The 24,413-nt window shown below is 36.3% G+C and overlaps 1 protein-coding gene across 4 annotated transcripts in view; it reads left to right on the top strand.

Annotated features, from left to right (window-relative positions):
- LOC119252536 (24-hydroxycholesterol 7-alpha-hydroxylase) overlaps nt 1–24,413 on the top strand; it is a 79,958-nt gene that overhangs the window by 47,554 nt on the left and 7,991 nt on the right. For 3 of the 4 annotated variants that reach the window (XM_054698852.1, XM_037519835.2, XM_037519834.2), the window contains 3 exons: nt 1,411–1,544; nt 9,283–9,378; nt 10,246–10,334. In XM_054698852.1, coding sequence (XP_054554827.1) covers nt 1,411–1,544; nt 9,283–9,378; nt 10,246–10,334 — 319 coding nt within the window. Of the gene's footprint in view, nt 1–1,410; nt 1,545–9,282; nt 9,379–10,245; nt 10,335–24,122; nt 24,185–24,413 lie in introns of those variants that run through there. The other variant, XM_054698851.1, reaches the window with a different exon arrangement.

The raw sequence follows: 24,413 nt of genomic DNA, 5'->3' as shown, positions 1-24,413 counted from the left end.
TCTAGTTGTTGTAACACTGGTAGAATGAAACTCAATTCCTCAATCCCTATAGGGGATGCCCTTATAGTCTTACAAGAGCCAGAACTCAAAACCCTGCTGCCGAGAGACTCCCCAATAACAATGCAATGACATTAGCATCTTACTGCTCAGGAATTTCATATGTACTGACAGATAAGGCATCGAAAGCAGCTAGGCCTCCCCCACAGAATGGGCTGGATTTACAACAAGCCTCATCCAGAGTCAAAGAAGGACATGACTGGAGACCCTAACATTCCACTCTTACCCACTTATTCCCAATATAGTTGGAAAGTGAATGTGAAATTTGGCTTAATTAAATGGACAATGATGTTGACTTTTACTAAGCAAATATTGTCAAAACCAAATTGAAAACAGCTGTTTAAGGTAATTTTCTTAAAATACTTTATCATCTTTTTACTTAAAATACCCTCAACCAAAAGGCCATGACCATACACTGGGTTGTAAAAAGATATATTCCAGTTCTTTCTCAGGTAATTTCTATTGAAATAAAAGCTTAGGGATACACATTATATTAGGTATACATTTGATGTCCTTGTATTTAAAGGGAGACCTCATCATGTTAGATATGAAACAGGTATCACATCAGCCATTAGCCATTTCCTAAAGTTCCTTTTTGAGTCTTCTGAAATGTATAGTTAAAAAAACAATAAAGCAAAACCAAAAATGAATGTATGAATAACAAGCAGAGAAGAAGTAGAAGTAGCAGATGACTTGTTAGATTTTTCACTCTTGTATGCAGATATTTTATTTCGTTGATGTCAATCTTTTATTGCTGTGTCTTTATGTGGAATGAGAATTTCTGACAGGGACTGTCTTAGTCATTTGAAAGTCATAGGACTATGATAACCAAGGTTGGCTATCAGTCCATCACACTGCAGTAAGCAGCAATGTTTTTTTTTTTTTTAATAATTAAAATTTTTTAAAAGCTTTATTTATTTATTTATACAAGAGCAGGGGTACAGGCCAGATGTGTGGGAGGGTGAGAGGATTCACCAGAGACAGAGCGGGGAAGAGAACAGGCAGACTGATGAAATACACTGCTGAGGGGAGCAGTGGGTGAGACAGGAGAGGTCTGCTGTGCCATGTGGGACCCTTGCCAGCCCGCCAGGATCAAACCAGTGCTGCAGAGGCTGCAGATAGCTTCACAGTGCTCAACCCCCTATAACACCAGGGGAGGCCCGGTTTTTTTTGTTTGTTTGTTTAATGCCATACCTGTTATATGGATAAGAGAAAAGAGGCAATTATTAAATTTGGTATCAAAGAGTAGTATTAATGCTGTCAGAGGCAGTGTCTTACCTTGATGAGCTTATATGAAATAACTTTTCTGCTTCTTTAAGCCCATCTTTTATTTTTTTTCCGAATTCTTTACAGGTAAAGATGAGATTAAGGTGTCTGAAGATGATTTGAAGAAACTCCTTCTGATTAAATGGTGTATTTTGGAAACCATTCGTTTAAGAGCCCCTGGTGTCATTGCTAGAAAAGTGGTAACGCCGGTTAAAATTTTGGTGAGCTTTGGTTTGGTTTTAAAATAATCATTCTTCTATATTGCCCATATATTTTGTCCATATATTATTAGACAACTCCTTGAGTTTCATTAAACACTAATCCTGGAACAGTAAGAGTTGTGCCGCATCTTTGATAAATATGGATATTTATTGGCTAGTGACTATTGTAGGTAAATAATCCTTTTGGCTATGTGGTTCTCCATCAGAATTAGAATAACTATTTAAATCAAATGGGTAGATTGATTGGATAGTCTCTTTTTTGCTGAACCAACCAACTCATGTTTATTCTTGGTTTAGGCTAGGAGGAAAGTTCTTTAGAAACTGGAAGACAATTTCAGGCCACAGATGACAGATGTGGGAATAGATAGTAGGAATCTCATAGCAGCTGATACTAGCAAATAACTGTATAATAGCAAAAAACTGATATTAGTGGCTGAATGAGGGAGAGAGTTTATTTTTATGGACAAAGAAGGAGAAAATTCTCAAGTACTCAATGTGTACATGGTCGGTTTTCAATTCAATAATTGGTGACTCAATCAGGCAGGACAGAATTTTTTTTCAGAATAATTTGACCTTTTTTTAAATTATCCAGCTAGATCACATTTGGTCAGCCTTCCACTCTTGCCTCCTTTTTTTTTTTTTTACACAGCTTTAGAATACTTGGATTCAAACCAAGTAAAACACAAAAGAGACCCCAAACCACAAATTTCATAGAAGTGGCAACTGGATAAATCTAAAGGAGACATAATTTATTTAGCTGATCTTACATGAATGATGGCATTTAGTTTTAGTGGGATTTTTGCTTTTATGTAATCTCTTCAATTACTTTAAACTATTAGTTTTAAAGGATATGCTTTCAAAGGAAATAGTCAAACAACTTGGTTCAATAAGTAGAGTAATAATATAATTATTACTCCAAATTTTACTGTAATTTTTATTGGACTTTGTAAAAGGCTTTCTTACATTCTGTTTAGTGGATAATTAACTGAATTACAGAATAGTTATTTATCTGCCAGTGTATATCTTGATTTTTACATTAAGCATACAGATCCCATATAAGTTTTATTAGATTTATACTTAAATATTTCAGTTATTTTGGAGCTCTTGTAAGTGGTATCCTAATTTTATTTTGGGTCCCAATTGTACCATACTTGTTTGTAGAAATATAGTCATTTTAGTGTGCTGATATTATATATGCAACTTTGTTAAATTCACGTATTGATCTTGGGTGTGTTTTTGTAGATTTCTCATGAGTTTGTGTGTAGACAATATTTTAATTTATTTCTCTCCTACCACTATGCCTTTTATGTCTTTTTTCTTGCTCTGTTGCTCTGGTTGTAACTTTCAAACTATGTTGAAAAATAGTGGTGATAGCAATTACCTTTGCTTTATTCCTCATCTTACTTTCACCATGAAGTATGATGTTAACTAAATGTTTTAATAGGTATTGTCAGCTTGAAGAAATTTCCCTCTCATTTGCTGAGATTTTAATCATGAATTCATGTTGGCTTTTTTGGTGCATAAATTGATGTAATCATACACTCTTTTAACATGTTGATACAGTGGATTACATTTACTAATTTTTAAATTAATATTGAAATGAATATTGAAACTGCCTTTTATAGTTAATCTCATTTGGTAATGGTGCATAATTCTTTTCACATGTTGTTAGATTTGTTTTGCTAATGTTTTGTTGAGGATTTTTGCTCCTAAGTCCATAAGAGATAGCTACTTGAAGTTTTCACCTTTTTCATTTTTAAGATTTATTTATTTATGCATACAAGAACTGGGGTATAAGCCAGAGGTGAGGAGAGTGAGAGGATTCATTAGAGACAGAGCAGGTAACAGAACAGACAGACTGACTGAAATACACTGCTGAGGGGAGCAGCAGGTGAGACAGGAAAGGTCTGCCGCGCCATGTGGGTAACTCCCTGGTCGGCCGGGGGATTGAACTTGTGCTTCAGTGGCTGTGGATAGCTTCACTGTGCTGTCCTTAACCCCTTGTGCCTCCAAGGAGGCCCTCCTTTCTTTTTTCTTTTGTCTGGTTTTTGTATCATGATAGTCTCTTAAAAGGTGTTTTATGTTTGTTCCCTTATCATGAACATTCACGTACCTCCCTTTTCTTCTTTTCTCTACCCTTTCTACCTCCTTTCTTCTTATTTATTGCCTTACTTTCATTCTTCTTTCTTGCCTTCTTTTTTTTTTTTTTTTCTAATTCATGTACTTCCTTGTGAAAGGTAGCAAACAACAATTTGAACCTCTGAGTGGCAGGGCAACCCAGAGTTTGCACTCAGGCTGCCATCTTCTAAGAATGTACCAGTACTCCTTTCATAATATCACTTTAATATTTGTAAGAATTTTCCTGTACTTATTATTTCTTATATAAATAATATAAAAATAGCCTTTCCTCTTAGGCTGTCCAAGCTAAATGTTGTTAAGTTCTCCCTGAAGATTTGAGACTTTAACTTTAAAAATAATAACTTGTAATTTTTTTCTTCTTATTATATAAGTGAAATATGTTAAATTTTAAAAGGATACCATAAAAAAAGCTAAAAGAAAGAAGAAAAATAAAGCTTGCTTAAAATCTCACAAGTCAGAGATATCCACTATGAACATTTGGGTAGTACTATTTCAGATTTTGTTCTGTAGTGTGTGCTTTTGTAAAAATTTAATTGTTGCCATAGTGCGCTAATTTTCTCATAACCTTCTTTTAGTTTATTTAAAATAGAGGGATCATGCTCAGCGAAATAAGCCAAAAAGAAAAAGAAAAATACCGGATGGTCTCACTCATAGCAGGAATCTAGAAAACTTAAATAATGGACCAGGAAAATGAAAAACTATAAGAAAGTGAAAATCAAAATCAACAAAAAACTATGAACCAGAGACACTTTTAGGGGGGCGGGGGCGGGAGGGGAGGGATTGGGGTCAGAATGGGGGGCGGCAATTGTATGGGGAATATAACAATAAAATTTATTAAAAAAAAAAAAATAAATAAAGTAAAATGCAGATTCTCTAAAAAAAAAAAAAAACAGTCAATAGGGTTTATATTATAATATGATGTGACAATGTAACAACAAAAAAGCAATAACTGATGAAAATAATTTTGTCTCTGTAGAAATAGAAAATAAGAAAGTCTAAAATCTCTTAAATATTACTTTTCCATAACTCTATCATTCAATAAAAAGATATATTCAGGCAAAAAAAAAAAATAAAATAAAATAGATAACAAATAGTTCTCTCTTTCAATAAAAGACATCCGTACCACCGAGTTGCAGCATAGTAGTCTAATACTGTGAATATACCATAAATTTTTTAATCAGTTCTCTGTTCTTGAATGTGTATATAGCTTCCAGTTTTTACTCTTTGGACAATGAAAAAATGAATATCCTATAGCTGAAATCTTTGTGTTCATTACTAATTATTTTGTCAGTATAGATTCATTCAACTTAGTTTCAAGCTTCATATGTTTCCTAAATGTCTGCTGAATATACAAACATGTTCCCAAGAATTTTGATTATTTAAAAAAAAACATTTTCAGTGGATCACCTTTGTTGTGAAGCATGGAAGCTCATAATTTTTCTCTACTGGACAACTGGTCAAGATTTCTTGCTATAAATGCTGTAAGTTTTTTTCTACTACTCTCCCCTAATGTAGTCTGAAGAGGTCCTCATTAAAATGAACAAGCACTATCTGCTTTCTTTTATCTATTCTATCCTTTCTCTTTATTATGATACCTTTCAAAACTTTTAACTTAACATCTACCTGTACTGTCTTTTTGTCTTTTTAAAGTTTCATATTTTGATGCAAAACTGATCTTAAAAAACACCCATAAATGAATAAGCAAAAACATGTTAGAAAGTAGGAATAATTGAGTAATATCAATTCTCTTCTAAAGGTATAACACTACAATTAAAATAGTATGATAATGGTGTCAGATAAAATGTACAAATCAACAAAACAGACTGGTAGAAAACAAAGAACCAAGCTCTAATACAGTAGAGTGTGATAAAGGTTAAATACATCTCTAAAAGTCAAGGAAGAAGGAAGAGATTAATATATAGTTTTGGATGACTGGCTACAGCATATATTTCTTTAACTTCAAAAATAGTGGTACTCAAACTTTCTGGTCTCAGAATTCTTTTATACCCTTCAGAATTATTGACCCTGCAGAGATTTTGTCTATGTGAGTTATATGTATTAATATGCTCTGTGTCATAAACTAAAGCTGAGAAGTTTTAAAAACATTGACTTGATAATTCAGTTAAAAGTAACGAGAAACCTGTTGCATGTTAAAATAATAGCATGGTTTTATGAAACAGGACTATATTTTAGAGAACAATAAAAAAGAAAAAGAATAGCATCATTTTAAGTACTGGCAAATATAATACCTTGCTAATAACACAATACATCTGTATTCCCATATATTTGTCTGCAGTCAGTATCTTGAGGTATATTGTTTCCCTTGATGTAAATAAAGAAAATTCAGCAACACACAGATTTGTATGAGAAAAGGAATGAATAGTTTAATAACCTTTTCATATATGGCTGTTCTTTGATAATACATTAAAACTCAACATGGATATTTCATCAAAGTTTGTAGCAATCCGAAAATACCTCAATGCATTTTTGTACTCAATTACACTGAAACCCAATGTTTGTCCTATATTTTGAATGAGTCTTTTACCTGATAGTGCTATGACTCTGAGGAATCTGTAGACCACCTTTGAAAATGGCGATTTTTTAGGAAAAAGAAGGCTGCTAAAGCCTAGGATTCATTAATGAAACTGCAAAGATGACGACCAGTCTTGAATCTGCCATATAAAAATTTAACATCTTATTATTTTAGGTTATATTTATATTAAATATAAACCAGAAATAAAGGAAAATAATAATATAACAGGGTAAATAATTTTAAATTTTAAGTAATTCATAGATCAATAGTAAAATACTAATAGTGTATATGTAAATGAGGATAGGACATGACCACAGAAATCTATAGGAGAAAGTAGCTTATTATGAAAAAATATTCAACAAAGACATAAAATATATCTAGCAACATAATGTAAATATGTAAAAAATAATCTACTCTAATATCAGATTAAAAGATAGAAGGACAATGAAATTGACACTTATATTTTATAGTTAAAAACACATTTTGTTGCAAAATTTGAGATAACAGTTGAGCAGCATATATTAATAGCCTTAAAATATCCAAGTCCTATTTCTTCTGAATATATAAAAGATTTTTATATAATAAGTTCTTTATGGAAGATGCTTATGGGATTATTTATTTTGTGAAAAATAGTAGAGAATGGTTAACTTAATTATGGTTTAACACACCAATGAAAATTAAACAGTCATTAGAGACAAAATTATTCACCATGAATATATAATAAAAAAGGAAAAAAAATACACTAATGTTAAGTAAACACAGTAAGAATAAAAAATTACTCTGTAGGAAAAATACTATGTTTAACCACAACAAACACAACTCACCCATTAGGTAAAGAGGTACAGGACAGAAGTCAAGCCAAATGAGGACTGTCTTGTTATTTGTACTCTGCCTTTTTCTTTTCTAACTTTTTCTCTTTTTTTCTGAATTTTCCAAAATTTTAATAGGGATCATTTTTTATCATGCTAGAGAGTACATTCTTTAATTTTTAAAGTATTTTTATTTTCTGGCAAGTAAGACCCATCAAGCTCCTGGCCAAGAACTAGACGTGAAAGTGAATACTTTGGACTTTCCCTCATACACACTTTGACTTTATAGGACTTCTCCTTTCTCTTCAAGATTCTACATTCCTTGCATTTGCTTTGCTCTCAACATCCTTCTTGAGTTATAACAGAGAATCCTGACTTCTCTCCCCTCTTCCAGAAAACCACATCTCCAGACTAGCAGGTAAAGCTCGTGGGACTCTACAGTACCTGCTTGAATGAGCCAGCAGGTTTGACTCTCTGTATTGAGAGAGGCCATCAGCAACACAGAGCAGTTGTATTTCCCTTTGCTAGTGATTTGTGTTTTGATCCTTTGTTTTGTCTCTCTCTTCATGTCTCTCTTCATCTGTCATCTAAATAATGGCAGAGATGGTTTAGACTGGGCATGATGATGTCCATTTTTCCAGAGGGTTCCTTTGATACAACCAACTGTCACATCCCTATATCCCACTCATCAGTCTGGCCTTTGCTCCTACAACAGGAACTTCTTTTCTGGACTCCTCCCTGTTGCTAATGTTAATTCTGTTATTGACATCCCATGTGAAACCTTCCTCTATTAGCTGCTTTGTTGGCTGCAGCAGTCAGCAGTCTCTGAGTCATGATCTAGGTCAACAGTCACTAAAGAGGACCAAGGTGTGAGAAGGGAAGGGTAATGGTTGCCCTAACTGGAGGCTTATCCCAGGGTGCCCCCAATCCTGCTCCCAAACATACATCAGGGTCCTCTGCAGCTGTCATCAGTCAGCCATGACCTCTTCATCTTCGGTTCCAGCAGAGATAAAGTGAACAGACAGGACTGGGAGTCACATGTCTGTTTCTACTTTAAAAATGGTAAGGGGGCACCAGAAAAACACTTCCAAGTTTTGGATCTGATTCTCTACTGCTCTCAAGGTATTAAAATTGCCAAACCTCAAGCATTTATCAGCTCCATTGGAGCCACTCAGGATTCTCCTGGTTTAAAAATGATGACCCCCTCCCCATGCTCTGCTCCTGGCACATAAAAAGACATTTTAAAAAAATTATTTATAAATATTTTACATCATTGTTCATTTATAAATAATGTTTGCTCCCCCCGCCTCATGTGTAGTCCCCATAGAATTTTTTAATTGTGTGGTGCTGATGTTCTAGGCATATAAACTCAAAGTATGTGTTTTATAAATCTCTTGAAGGCATTTCAGAATTATGCAAGGTCAATTGCTGTGGCTTCTAATGATTGACAATGGGAAATACTAATATAATATAAAGCTATCATGTAAACATATCAACAGCTATCATATCAAAGAAATCTTTGTCATATCATTCCTAAACACAGCAATATAAAGGTGATTTTATGAAATGGTTTTTAGTTTTTGGTATAGCTGATATATCATGAGAACCTATTGTAACAAGAATGGAGAAAGATCATGCAGACTCTGCTGCTTGAAAAACCACTTATCCTCAATCCCACAGTGACTACAACTTCAAACAAAATCAGGGAACTGCCCAAAACTTGTTGTTTCCTATGTCTTCCTAACCAGTTTTCTTTAGGAATGAATGAAAAAAAAAAAAAAAAGGAATGAAAAAAAATAACCCCCTGCTCATGCCCTGACATTGTCATGCATGTCCAAGGGGCAGGATACACACTGCCCTTGTCCTCTGAGACCAGTGTCCTGTCTCAGAGTTTGAATTATGCAACCTGCAGGTCCACTCTGGTTCCTACCATCAAGAACAGTTGGAAACCCAGTATCAGATATCCACAGCTGCTTTAGAATGGGCTTATACTATTTCTAAAATGTTCACATATAGCTAATATTTTCTCCCATATAATCAACTATGTCTATGTAACAAATCATGGGAATTAAAAAACACTCATTGCCTGAGTTGGAAATGATCTGTGCATGAAAGGGTTAGATTTTTATCACCACTGAATATAAAATAAATACATATTTTCTACAATATATTATAGTTATAGCATTACTTTTTTGACCCAAATTTCCTTTAAAGCAGATTCCAAAAAAATAACTTGAAACTGATTTTTCTACTATAGGATTATACTGTACCTTCTGGTGATTTGTTGATGTTGTCTCCATTTTGGCTACATAGAAATCCAAAGTATTTTCCTGAACCGGAATCATTCAAACCTGTAAGTTATCTTTTTCTATATATATTGTTCTTTTATTTTGTCTTTCTGTCAAAAGTATGAATTCATAAATTACCTGGGACTATACCATTAATCAGTCATATTTCTCTGGCAACTAAGAACAAATTCTAGGTATCAAGTACAGATTCAACCTGCAACATTGAGGATATAACATTTACAAATCATATAGAAAAGTTTTCAGCATTAGCTTCATCAACTTTAAAATAATTTTAAAATATGAAACCCGAAGAGCACATTAAAGTAAATGTCCCTGGTTCTGATAGGTTTATTTCAGATTCTTTAGGGCAGTTTTTCCTTTACTGGTTTCGAAGGAGTACCCAAACACCCACAATAAGCCAATTTAAAACTGTGCTCTGCTATTTCTTATAATTGGGGTTAATAGGGTTAAGCAGAATCTTAAGAAGTTATTGGGTCCATTCTCTCTGTCTTTAGTTATAAACCTATCAAAAATGGCATCCAGATGTATTCATTCTGCATCTCAAGCTTTCTGCAATGGGCAGAGCTGTCAGTGTCTTATTACTAAATTTATTACCGAGGGCGATTTTATGATGGAAACTGAGACATTATTATAAATACTCTTCCTCTTCTGAGGTCAATTCTGTGGTAGATTTACATTATCAGTTGCATTTACCACTTAACAGAATTCTTTTTAAACCTTTTTATTTATTAGTTCAAATTCCAAAAGCACAATTGTGTCTGCTGTTAATAACAGGTTGGAAAATATTACCAACAATCCTGCAACTTTATATGCAAGGATTAGCTGTACAAAGTCATTTTTAGCCTAGAGAAATAAAGTTAAGCTTATTTATATAAGGCTGATTTGGAAAAAAAATTGCTTTCTTCCCACAGGAACGCTGGAAAAAGGCAAATTTAGAGAAGCATGCTTTCTTGGACTGCTTCATGGCATTTGGAAGTGGGAAGTACCAGTGTCCTGGAAGGTCAGTGAAACAGCTGGGCCACATTTATCCAGAAAGTTTGCAGAGAGATGATGTCTCAGAGGGTAAAAAGCTTCTGCTTAATCCCTCTTCTCTTTATTACCAAACTACAGAGAAATTTAGAGACCACATCTTGTTTGGCTAGCCAGTTGTATTGTGCAATGTTTTTATGGGAATGTCTAAAGTTGCTGCTGATAGGAGACCTCACGAGAACAAAATATTTCATTTGCAGCTACAGCTGCCAGATAAAAACAGGACTTTTGCTTCAAATGCTCAGCTTTCATATAAGCTGTTATGTGTGTATATATATGTTGATATGGACAATTAAAATGGACTTGAGTCCTATCTTTTTAGAATACATAAAAAGATATATGTTTCCTTAAATACACATTATCATGGACATTTGCCAGGGTGACAGATCATCATTAACTTGGAGCATAACAGCATCTTATTAAATGGTTTTGTTCATTGGGGTATATAAAAAACATTCTATATAATTGTTCTACAAAAACTTTTTTTTAATCCCTTTTATAGATAAATTAATCTGGCATGCCCAGCACTCCTTTTCAGTGTGATGATTTATTCTAGTACAGGTGTTCATCATTCAATGAAAGTTATTTTATGCTTGTTTATTCAAGCAGAAATTTTTTTGAACAGTTAGTAGTGTGCCAGATCCTCTACTAAGCCTCAGGAATAGAGCACTGAGGAAGATGGACGTGATCCTAACTTTGTAAAACTTAGGCTGTACATTAAATTGCCATTTCATCACTGGTGATTCTGTTGGAGAAATGTTGGCACTGTTTCTAACAAAATCTCACTAATTAAATATACAAGTCCTTTACAAGTCTTATATTAGAAAAACCATAGTTTCTAAATTGAAGAAGTCCGTTGTCTTCATTGTTTCAACAGTAGTGCCAGGCCATATTTATAGCTATGGCTTACTCCAGAGCATCCATTTTACCCCTCCTTTGTTTTATAGTATCAGTCCGCTTTTTGAAAAATTTATGACAGTGTGCATCCTCACCTGTTACAGCAAAAAGTTCAAACACAACCAGCCTTAAGATGCTGCAGAGTCTGTGGAAGCAGAGTACAGACATAGAAGGAATTCATAACCAAAAGTTCCATGTGATCAAATGTGTCACTGAATCATCAATTTTGAGGGTCTCATCTACTTTCTGCCATTTTATATAATAAGTGCCTTTTATTTTTATAAGTGATATACAATTTATAAATATTGTTTAATTATACATATAAATAATAATAATATAAATATTCCCTTTTAAGACAGTTTGAGTTGAAGATGACATTGTTTAGAGCTGAAAGCTTGTTGACATACCTACCCAAAAGTCCAAAGTTGAAGATTTCATTGAGAGTCAGGTACTTCAGGGTATGGTTTAACAAATAAAAACAATAACAACACAGATATGTCATGCTCATCCTGACTCTCATATTTTAATTTAGAGGAGCAGTTCTTAAACTAATAATACATGGACTGTTTTGTCACTAAATATCAATGTTGTAAGAGTTCTAAAAACAATAGATGCTACCTTTTTCAGGTCCCTTTACATACATTTCCAATAACAAGTGAAGACATTATTATAACCATCTTTGAAACTGAACTGAAAAGTATTTTAAACCCCGGACAGAAATGGTTTGTAATTAAGTATGTAATATGGGCTAAATCTGATATGTCAGCAAAATACAGTATAAGTAAAATCTATAGGTTAAAGATAAGTACTGAATAAACATGACATTGAAAAATTTCTCAGTCAAGACCCATGATCGAGGATTAACTGACAACCACAAGAGACCAAACCATTTCAACATACCAATAATATATTATTTACTTTTTTCATGTATTGAGCTCTTCCTGTATGCAAGGCAGTGCCCTGAGTACTGCAGGAGCTTAGAGAAGACTTAGTCATGTTCTCAGCCCTCAAGAGATGTCTCAGAGAAGACAAAAGTATATCAGGTTTATAAATAACTGTCAGTGCAGGATGAGAAATGCCCAAACACTGTGGAGAGTCAAGAGAGAGGGCATACCTGATTAGGGTGATCTTAAAGGATTTCCTATGGAAAGATTATATGAACTTCCAGACTGAGGAAACAAAGTGAGCACAGGATCATTAAATACAGGGAACAAAGCTTAGGGATTCATAGTTCTGCTGTTTTGGAGATCTGACTATAGGTAATACCTGGGTAATAGCATGAAGATAGATGGAAAAGCTATGGGGTCTAACATGGAAGACCCCTTAATGTCTGGTTTAGGAATCATTAAACAGTTCCATGGAACTAATGGAGTATTAAAGGTTGGGGTAGTCTGGACTGGAGTTGTGAGTCACTCACCACTCCTGTGAGAGACTGGAGGGATAGTATCTACCAGATTTAGAAAGTGATAAGGAATGCAGGTCAGTTAAGAATAGAATTTGAGGGCAACTGTAACTTTGAATCTAGAAGATTCAAAAAGATGCTGGAAATAGAGAACTCAGAAAGAGCAGCAAGTTTGGGAACTAGATGTTTTACTTTGAAACTTTTCAGTCTGATGTGTTGGCAAAATAGGTATATATCTAAAATCTATAGGTTAAAAATAAATGTTGAATAAATATGACAATGAAAAATTCCCCAGTCTAATTTTCTATTAAATTTCTCATTTTGAAAGTCCTTAATTTTTGTTACATTTTCAAAATAGTCTTGAAACATTTCATTTCAGTTTTAGGCACAGACAAAACAGAAAGTCATTCAGAAAAGCAAATGATTTCATTTGGGCAATATGTACCAAGATAGATCCTTGCACTAGAAATTTAATCCCACAAACCCTTAGCATAATCCCCAGAAAATTGTACCCATTCTTAGTTTGCATACCAGGAGCCAATTTATTTTCTCATGTACCAAATACTCAGTGAGTCAGAGAAAAGTTGCCTGCAAAGTAGTTGGCAATCAAAGTTTGTCATGAACACGGTCTTGTGGTCTCACAGCTGTCACCCTGGAGTTCAGACCACTGAAGCAGTATGAGAACCCCTTTCACAAGTGAGCACAGAAAAATGTGCTAAATTGACTAAATAAGTACTAAGTGCTGACACTGGTTACCAAACAAAAATCAGAATGGAAGAACTTTAATTCTTCCTCCGAATAATGAGAGTTCTGCAAACTCCCATTTGGAGAAATTCCTCTCTGGACACATCCCTGTAGCTAATAACACATAGGAAGGGAACTCTTCCCAGTAATTCCACTGCTGGAGAAGCCCAGTGGTTTTGCAGAAAAATAATCAGGAGAAAGCAGCACGAACTACCAGGCTTCCTCAGTGATGGGGTGGCTTGCAAAATGGAGTTTCATCATAAGGAGACTTTTTCTCTGAATTTTTTAATTTAAATGAAGGAGTAGGAAAGGCTATGTCCACTGTTGAGTGGTGTCATTGAGTTGATGATCTTAGCACTAACGGATGTGCTTGCTATCCCTACCTCCCTGGAATGTATACCAAAGTCAGCAGCCTTGATTTTCCTTGGTTCCTAACCCTACCAGAGGGTGCTCAATTGGCTGTATCATTGTGCTAATTGTTAGGGATTAATATCCAGTATAAAAACAAGCAAATGAAAAATTAAAAATAAATTCCAGAGTGGAAACAATAGCCTTGTTCTTTGGCAAGATTACCATATGTGTGAAGGCATACTTGGATAAGAAGAGCGTAGTAAGATAAGGCTGAAGTTCTTGAGAAATGGAAATGAAGCATGGGTTTCTAAGGAAAAGAAACTGGGGTGTGTGTGTATGTGTGTATGTGTGTGTTTCCTTCATGTATCCTAGGGCAATGGTTGATCACAAAATCATGGACTTGAATTACTAGTGAAAATCATAGTTACCAGAAAATTCATTCAAATCATAGCTCCAGCTGATAGTAGTAATAGCAGTAGTAGTAGTAGTAGTATTCAGCCTGAAAATACCTCACAGGCACCTAGATTAATATGATTATTCTTTAATTCAGCAAATGTCAATCAAATTTATGCTCTGTGTCCCTCAAGGAAATCACAGTCTAACTCAAGTCCCTTGATTACATACCGGAAGATGAAAAGACATATAACATTTCTGAGTTTCTCTTAATGTACTTGGGAAGATGAGACACAGCAGCTTGAAAAAGAAGCCCAACATAGCAGCATAAGATGGCATATAAGAAATGCCAGATCTGGGTCTCCCTGGAGGCGCAAGGGGTTAAGAATCGCACTATGAAGCAATCCGCAGCCTCTGGACCACGAGTTTGATCCCTGGCTGGCCAGGGAGCAACCCACATGGCAAAGCAGACTTCTCCTGCCTCGCCCGCTATTCCCCTCAGCAGTGTTTTTCAGTCTGTCTGCCTGTTCTGCTCCCCACTCTGTCTCTGATGAATCCTCTCACCCTCTGCATCTCTGGCCTGTACCCCAGCTCTTGTATGCATAAATAAATAAATCTTAAAAAAAAAAAAAAGAAATGCCAGATCACTTGTGCACCTAAGTACTGTAAGAGCTCAGAAGGAGTGTATGAGAAAAAGCTTTAAAGACTAGGTGGGAATAATTGATGAACAAAGAAAGGGCACCTTCCTGAAGGACAGTGGTATCAAACTTGAGGGGAGAAAAAAATCACCTACCAATCACTCATTGGTATGTAATATACCTATATGTTAATGACAACAGGCATTTTTGGGTTTTTTCACACTGAGCAGTTGTTCCTGTATGTTTTTTAAGATAATATAATTTTAATAATTGTGCCTTGCTCAGTAAAATATCTTTGCCCAATCTTGCTTTCGAGAAGTACTGTGAATAGCTTTTCTCCCTTTTCATACTTAGAAATAACTGATTGCTTTTGTGGAGTGAGCCAACTCAAATCCCTATGGATTTCACGAGAAGTTGCAAATTCAATTTATTCTAAGGAATTTATTACATAAACAAATGCATCCTGTCAACTCCAGTGGAATAGGATTGAACAAATTGTATTTACTTGTATAATTGTCTCCTAACATTTTTACTACAGTGCCCATGTCCTGGAGGGCATGAAAAGGGGGTTAGGAATGAGGTTGGGGAGGGTAGATATGATTAATTCCAAAACTGAGCTGGTCTGCCAGAATCCCTTATTAATTTTTAGCCATGCTTTCTCTTCTTACTGCTTTGCTAAGGAGCAGTGACTCACTCAAAGGAGCAAAGAAACCACTGGCAAAATTGCAGTCATTACTTTCCCAGCCATTTCATTTTGACACTTCATTATGAGGCTAAGATTTAAGTCTGTCAAAAACAGAAGAAACGATTCAAGAGTGATTTTTGCTAGTTAGGCCAAAGTGCTTCTAAAATAAAACATGTTCATTTCTAAGCAAAAAAATCAGGAAGGACTCTTGTTTCTTTTATTTACAAAATAGATTTCTAATTCCTCCATAGTACACACAATATCTGGACAGAAATTTTTCACAGTTAAAAAGAAAGGAGTTTTCAGCTGGGTATCTTCCACTTCTCTGTTTTTTATGGGCTTTCTCCTCTCAATAAACTCAGTGACTGCTTTTTAATAAATTAGATGTCTTCTGTTCAGAAAAAGGGTTTAATTCCTTGGAAAAGATGACTGGAATTAAAACTACCCTATCACAAGATTGCCCCTAAATTATTATCTCCCAATCACCTAATGCCTTCTCTTCACTTTATTATAGCTTTCAGTTCCATGGGATCCTGGGGTGCTGATCCTACTTTCAGCTCTATAGGAATGGGGTTCTGTTCCCTAAACCAACTAGTACATCACAACCAGCACAACCAGTACTTCTTTCCCATAGTGATTGGCCATTGACATTTGTTTTAAGCAGTATAATTAACTATCAAAGTTTCTATGAAGACTTCTAGGTCATAAATAATCATTCCCTGTAGGACATGAATAAGGAAGCACTTAGCCCCAGAAAATGTTGGCAGCTATTTGAGACTATAAAAGCAGACCGTGTTAGGATGAAGTTGATACCATGGAGAAAAGCAACAGAGGCAGCATGACTTCCTGGTAATGTCACTGAGCTGATGGAGTGATCTCTGCCTACAGCCAGATCTCGCTGCCTGAATTAGGTTTTTCAGGTACATAAAGCAGTGAATTCCCTTCAATATAGAAACCTCTCTGATGTGGCTTTTCTGTCCTGGGCAACCAAATACATCCTAAGTAATTTATTTCCTTAAAAGCCAAAGGTTTCTTTCAAGATTTATTCAACTCCACAAAATATTGTATTATCATACAGGAACCTCCTCAGTCAATAGCTTTCAAAATAGCTTGTGCTTTGCAAAAGGCCTGAGTTTCATTTACTTTGAGTATATCACAAGACCAAAAGAAAATGTCACTTCTTACATTTTCCCTGGAAACTCAGGAATTTAAAAAATACCATAAGATCATTTCTATTTGGTGAGTACTTACTGAAGTCAGTACTATTCTTTTGCCATTTCCTTGAATAAGAGAAGGTTGAAAAGGCGGGTATCCAGACTTCTAGTTTATAGCTTATACCTATGGCAGTTTCCTTCTAGGAGGAGTAGCTATAGGATCACCATTAGAACAATCCTCATTGCAACTCTGAAAAGCAATAACCTCAGAACGTGCATACCCTCCAGGAACCGGTTCTACTCTTTTTTTTTTTTTTTTTTAATTTTTATTTATTTATTTATTTATTTATTTATTTATTTATTTATTTATACAAGCACTGGGTACAGTCAGAAGTGCGGGAGGGTGAGAGAATTCACCAGAGAGGGGAACAGAACAGACAGACTGACAAAGTACACTGCTGAGGGGAGCAGTGGGAGCCACAGGAGAGGTCTGCTGCGCCATGTGGGACCCTTGCCAGCAGCCGGGGATCGAACCGGCGCTGCAGAGGCTGCAGGCAGCTTCGCAGTCCAGCGCTCAATTGCTGCGCCACCAGGGGAGGCCCTGGTTCTACTCTACCCATGAGATAGAAAGTATCTCAAATCAAGGTCTGAGTGCTCTAGCCCTTTCTTCTTTGCCTTCTCACCTCTTCTGTCCCCGCTAAACATTTCCCATTCTCTTCAATTTTTCATGTTTGCTTCCTTTCCTTCTTTCCCTACTTGCCCTTATCCCATTTTATTCTGGGTTCCCCTCTCTTAATATAAGCATCTACCTGCTCACTCTTCCAGATGTCCTCACCACCATTCCCAATCAATGTTTGGGTCCCCTGGACACATTGTCTCATAATATAGCTAAGGTAGCCTTTGTTATTTCGACTTTGTGTGCGAAAACTAAAAAGTTTGATAAACTATATCTTTTAACATCTTTCTCCTTGTCAAGTTCTTCTAGATCAGTGATCATAGTCATCTCCAGATCACCAGTAGTAACATTACCTGGAAACTTGTATAAAATGCACATTCTTGGACCCTCCCCTGACCTACTGAATTAGAACCTTTGGGAGTAAGACCTAAAGATCTGTGCTTTGCAAGCTTTCCTTGTGCATGCTAAAGTTTGAGAACCAGTAGTCTAGATTATTTTGCCTCCCTGCACCATGTTGATTTTTATTTCCCTAACAGATATCTTAGGGGGAGTAGGTTGTGGAAAAGCACTTCCCCTTTAACTTGACAAGCCCTGCTTGGATGAAGGATGTCTGTGAAAGTATGTCTGTATGCTGCCTTCTCTGAATTCCAGGGCGAGATCATTCTATTTTCATAAGCTGCAGCTGGTAGCAACTAGGAATATACTTCAGAGTCCCTGCTCCTGGCAACAGTGGCAGTTTTCCAGCCCATGCTGGCACTGCCCACAATGGATTCTGGTATGAAATGAGAGATCTTCTTTTTAAAACCAAGAGAAAGATTCAGTCTCAAAATTAAGACATTCGACACTAATATTAAGAGTTCCCCCTAATCCCGTCATTCCTTTGCAATTCTCCATATTTTCTCAACATATCAATGTTATCACTGACATCTGGCCTTAAGAATCACCCTTTTCTTCTTCCTTTTCTTGGTCTACCATTCACACTTCCTAACTCAGCTCTTCCTGCCTTAGCAGCAGGTGACATGCAAGTTTCCTAACCTTTCTCCCTGGCTCTGTCATCTCTTCCTTCAGTTCATCTTTTTTTGTTGCTGTTACTCATACGTTTATTTTTAATTATTCTGATTGCTGTTGAGTTTACAATATACATCATTAACTTATCACAATCTTCTGATATCATTTCTTGTATAGTGTAAGAATCATACAATAGTTTTCTTCCATTTTCTCTTTTAATCCCATATGCTGACTTTTTCCCTATCAGTCTGTTCACTTTTATTTGAAAGGATTTTCCCCATTGTACTTTATTATTTATTTATTTATTTATTTATTTATACAAGAACCAGGGTACAGGCCAGATGCACGGGAGGGTAAGAGGATTCACCAGAGACAGAGTGGGAAACAGAACAGGCAGACGGGCGAAATACACTGTTGAGGGGAGCAGCGGGCGAGACAGGAGAGGTCTGCCGCTCTATGTGGGACCCTCGCTGGCTGGGATCGAACTGGCACTGTAGAGGCTCCGGGCAGCTTCACAGCGTGGCGCTCAACCACCTGCACCACCAGGGGAGGCCCTATTTATTTATTTTTTTAAGATTTATTTATTTATGCATACAAGAGCTGGGGTACAGGCCAGAGATGCAGGGGGTGAGAGGATCCACCAGAGACAGAGTGGGGAACAGAACAGGCAGACTGACCAACGTACACTGCTTGAGGGGAGCAGCAGGCGAGTCAGGAGAGGTCTACTGCGCCAAGTGGGTTGCTCCATGGCCTGCCGGGGATTGAACTTGTGCTTCAGAGGCTGCCGATAGCTTCATAGTGCGGTGCCCAACCCCTTGTGCCACCAGATTATGTTGGTTTAATGTTTATATTTTTGAGAGTAGAGGATCTCTCATTTCATATGATGTTACCATATTGCACCCTCCATTAAGCACCTATAGTCCATCATCAGAGTCCACTGTGCTCCTTACAGGCAGGTTAATTTTCCTTAAATAATCATCTCTGATTATCATTCTTGTTAAGACTCTGGCACAGTTGCCTACAGGTCAAACTCATTAAGTCTAGAACTCCAGGCTCCCCGTTAATCTGACACCAGTTGTACTTTTCCGAATGTCTGGGATGCCCTCCCCAGTAATTGTGCCCTAACTAGTGGCCATTTCTTGCTGTTCTTCTGTTGGGTCTGGAAGGCCCTCACTCAACATGATTACTTATTTAAAGCCTATTCTTCCATCAAGGACCAGCTCAAGGTTCACCTCCCCTTAGAGGGCATTGATGACTCTAGTCAGAGTGCTCCCTCAGGACTCCAAAATTCAAAGCCCCATTGTTTCCACCTTTACTTTTGTTCCTCCATTTCCATCTCTCCCTGTATGTGACTGTCAGTCTGAGTACGTTGTGTGTTTAGTCAGACTTGTGTTCTCAATTCTTCTTACTGTTCTTTGAACGTTTATCTACAAATGGGGTAAATACGCAAGCACAGAGTATTTAAGGAAATGTTAACGTGTTTATATTTTAATGAGCTTTATTTGTGGATGTGAAATGTTGTTCTTGTAAGCGTAAAAACTAAATATGTTATAAATAATGTGCTTCATTATTTTCACTGTTTTGACATTCAAAGTATTAAGAAAACATTCCTAACATGAACATAACTCAGCTGGCATCTGTAAAAATATGAATTTATGAAGCACATTTTCTTTGACATAAAAATTTCTAATGTCATAGGTATATAGGTGTTAGTGTCTACTATTTTGAACATTGAACAGAATTCAATAACATGGTCAAGGTTTGAAATCACTATTATTTGCCAATGAAAAAATATTAACTTTTTAGTAGCTATTTCAGGAAATTTTGCTAGTATGGCCAAATATTTTAATTTGGAGAAAACATTTTTAACATGTATTATTTTATTATATGTATTATTAATTCATCTTACCATTCTTTTAAGTAGGATATCAATATGATTAGAACTGATATTAAGTAATATTAGTATTTGTACTATTTTAGTAATTAATGCTACTTTAATAAATAAACTAACTTACACTCAAAATTTTTTTAAAAATACAAAAGCCTCACAAATATGCCATATGAATTGGTCAAAATCTGAAACTTTTTCACTTATAGGAAATGCAGTTTTATGATTTTTAAGACTATGACAGGGACTAGAATTAGTTAAGTGCAGCTGAACTGATTCTAGTGGAAAAATTATTTTAAGAATTGATAAACATTATTTCTAATTGTTTCTAATCTAAATATACAGTGTTTCTAAAATGTTTAAGTTTGTGTTCTCAAATAGCTTGTGAATATTGGTCTTGTTTACTTTACTCATATGTATGATAGAGGAAACATTTATTAAAAGCCTCCTATGTTATAGTAATAATAATGCTCACAGAAATCTCACTTTCACACATAGGTACAATTTTTCATGAGTTCTAGAGAGCTTTCAGGATCAGTGTTCCACCGCTGTGGCTTGACCCAGCCAAACCCTCCTGAACCTCTCATCCTGTTTTGCCCAATTCCATCCCTGGCCTCCTGCAGGGCATAATAAGCTTGCAGGCCTCTGGGCCCTTGTAACTCTGTGCCCTGAAACGGATTATCCTGCAGTCTAGAAACCTTCTATTCTGAAACAGCCCCACCTTGCCCTGCCAAATTGCTTATTGTCTTTATCATTGCTGGTAGTGTTTTCTCCTCTTGGGACCTGAGCAGGTCTTTTACCCTAAGGGGCTGAACTCCTGAACTCCAGGAAGTGCACTGGTCTATTGCAAACTAATGTTAGTGAAGGTCAAAAAACAGTTACACAAAATAGAATTTGTTTGGATAAAGTTGTGCCTTCTAAACTTTTATACCTCACAAAGTTAAAATTAGTACTTTTCTAGTGCTGTTAGATGAATATTGAGTATTAGGGAGTTGCTGCTCCTTCCATGGAACACAGATGTCAGCCTAGTTATCTGAAAGAGTGTACTCCTCTCATTTCCTCTAAGACGGGAGCTAAGTACTGAGAAGACTTGGTCATTATTTGTCAGTGGAAACTTTAATGTCTAATTCCAAATGCTAGTAACTTCCTGTTGTGTCTTCCTTTTGATAGGGGGCTCTTGCCCTCCAGGAAATGCTTTCTCGATAAGGCTTTGAAGTAATCTTTTTTGTTATCCTACCCCTCTGGCTACTTTCAGTCTCCTTTGCTCATCTTCCTCACCTTCCTGACCTCCAAATTTTGGAGTGTCCCAGGGCTCTCCCTTTAGATTTCTTGTGTTTTGTTTTTTTTTTTTCCTAATGAATTTACTCCCTAAGTGATCTTCTCATCCTGTCTCCTGACTCTAAATACTTGTCTGAACACGGATGACTTTGCATTTATAGCTCTTATAGCTCTCGTCTTGACTAAATCCCTCCTAAACACCAGATGCATATACCCAGCTCTGCTCCACATCCCCACTGGATCTCTTGTTAGTAAGTGATATTTAACTGAGCTCTAGATGACAATTCGTCAATCTACTCTTCCTTCAGTCTTCCCCATTACTGAGGTAAAAGCACCTGTGCCCTTGTATTTTCAGCTCAACAACTTGGAGTTATCCTTGACTCTATGACTTTTATGTCTGTAATACAATTCATCAACTCTTCCTACAGAGCACATCCAGTCTCTAGCTGTGGCTCATGACTATTTCTGTCATCCTGGTCCAAGTCACTTTTTACTATCTGGAAAATCATAATGACTTTCTAATCAGTCTGCGAGCGTCCATTCACATCATCTTTTATATTCTCCATGTTGCAGCCAGAATGATCCTTTTATTTTTTTTCACATTTTATTTAAATTTTACTTTTTATATTCCCCATACAATTACAACCCCCTTATTTTGACCCCAATCCCTCCTTTCCCCACCCTCTACGCCCCATAGAGTGTCTCTGGTTCATAGTTGTTTGTTGATTTTGATATTTTCTTTCTTATAGTTACAGAATGATCCTTTTAAAACTAAATCATATTTGTTCAAAACTATCCAGTGACTTTCTGTCTCACAGAATAAAATGAAGTCTTAAACATGAGCCACAAATCTCACTACATGCCTCTGACATCCCCTCTTTCTTGCACAACTCCGCTACATTAGCCTCCTCATTGCTCCTCATTTTCCTACCTCTGGGTTTTTGTATCTCTTAATTTTCTGCATGGAAAACTGTACTCACATATTCATGTAGCTCACTCTATTACTTTGTCCCAATAGCTGCTAAAATGTTATCTCATCGGAGAGGCCTTTCTTATCTAAAATATGTTGGCCCACACATCTATCACTCCCTTTCCCTATATTTATTATTCTCATTTATTTACAACCTCTTTGCTAGAATTTAAGCTTTATGAAACCATAAAATGTTTTCAGTTATTGCTGTAACTTCAGTGCCTAGAAGAATATTAATCACATAAAGACAATAAGTATTGAGTGAATGAATTGTAACAGGGTGGTCCCCAGAAAAGGGGGAGGTTCCAGGTTTCCTGTCCCACCCAAGGGAGGGTAGAGCTGAGCAGGGAGAGAAAAAGCTGCAAAGGAGACTGAGGAAGAAAGGAAGCAGGATGGAAAGCCAGAAGGAGACCTGAAGGAGGCACATGGAGCCAAGAGACACATGAAGAAACTATGCTTGCCTTTTGGTCGTGGACTGGTTGACACAGATGTGGGTGAGAGACCCGTGGGGAGGTAACAATGGCGGTTTTTGTCTTGATTTTCATTTTGCTCTTTTCCCTCCAGACTTGTCTGGTGGTTTCTGATCCCTTTCTGTGGGTTCCCACTGGAAGATGCTTTAGACTTGTGACAGGCTTTGAGGGCTTGTTCTGGGCCAATCCTGCTTGGGTGGACTTTTACCCACGAGGGGATGGGTAACTTTGGGTGCTTGATTTAGAAACTATATTCGTTGCCTTTACTGTATTGTTTCCTAATTATATTAAAGTTCCTTCCCATTAAAGTCTCATTTGTTTAGTGTTGATGCGGCGGATGGCAGAACCAATTTAGAGAAGGCAGGTTTGTAGGGTTGGGGTGCCCCTCTCCCTGCCCTGTAACAGAATGAGTGAATAGCAATCTCATGTTATTATTAGAACTCCTAGTATGTAATCTTGTGTCAGTTCACTGGTCCCATAAATGTTATTCTCTTCTGAGAGGGAGTATGGAGAAAAAGTGGGTGTCTTACATCCACACCCTAGTTGTCCTCACAGCCTTTGACCCTTACTGTTCTACCCAGCTCTTCATTGAAGGGGGCATGCTGTTTCTTTCACACTATTTCTAGCAAAGTGGTGAAAGTGAGACTTTTCACACCTCCTGCCATTTTATCATTTCTTTATTCTGTTCTGCTCTGTCACACAAGACAGTGTAAGTATACCAGATTTGACAGAATTTTTGACATAACAAAAAATAGCATGTAGGCAGGTAAATATTAAAGTTGTACATGAAATATTTCTTTTTCCATCATGCAGGAAAAACATACTTAGATTGAGCACTTCACAAAAAGTACCCTATTTATAACCATTAAATTTTACACACGGGGCTACCCTTGTCTTTTTTGCAAGTTGACTGCAAAGTATACACCCTTCTTTTAGTCTCATCTGATCCCAAGGAGCTGATTTCACTGCAGGATCCATCTCCCTTCTTCCATTAGTACATTTCTCAAAGTCTTAGTATAGAATAATTCTGACTGTTTTCAGCAGGACTCATAACCATTGTCCTTGGGACTTGATTTCCTCAAAACAGATCATGGTGGTCACAGGAACTCAGTGTCCAGTTCCCTGAACATCTGTATAAATGTTTAGTCTTCAGATTCTCCTCTGAATGCTTGTAATTCCAGCGTATCTTTCTTTCTGTCTTTCAGATCTCTCCCGAAGACAGTCATCTTCGTTTTCTATAAGATACATATATTCAAAACCTAGAAAGAGGAAATTAAATTAAATATTTACTCCCAAATGATTAAGACACGCCCCTCTCACAGTAAAGTTAGTGCATTATTATAAAATATATGCTCCTTTTTTTCATATCTTGACAGTTTTTTTTTAATTGCCACACTTTAAGGAAGTTGTTCTATTGTCTTCTGATTTTTATGGTTTATAGTAAGAACTCTGATAATTTTTAATTTTGTTTTTCTTTATCATATCTTTGTTTCCAA

The sequence above is a fragment of the Talpa occidentalis genome, unplaced genomic scaffold, assembly GCF_014898055.3.
Source record: "Talpa occidentalis isolate TD23 unplaced genomic scaffold, MPIMG_talOcc4v2.1 talOcc4.2, whole genome shotgun sequence".
Lineage (NCBI taxonomy): Eukaryota > Metazoa > Chordata > Mammalia > Eulipotyphla > Talpidae > Talpa > Talpa occidentalis.
Note: the sequence above shows the minus strand (reverse complement) of the source record. Positions and strands in the feature narration are given on the sequence as shown.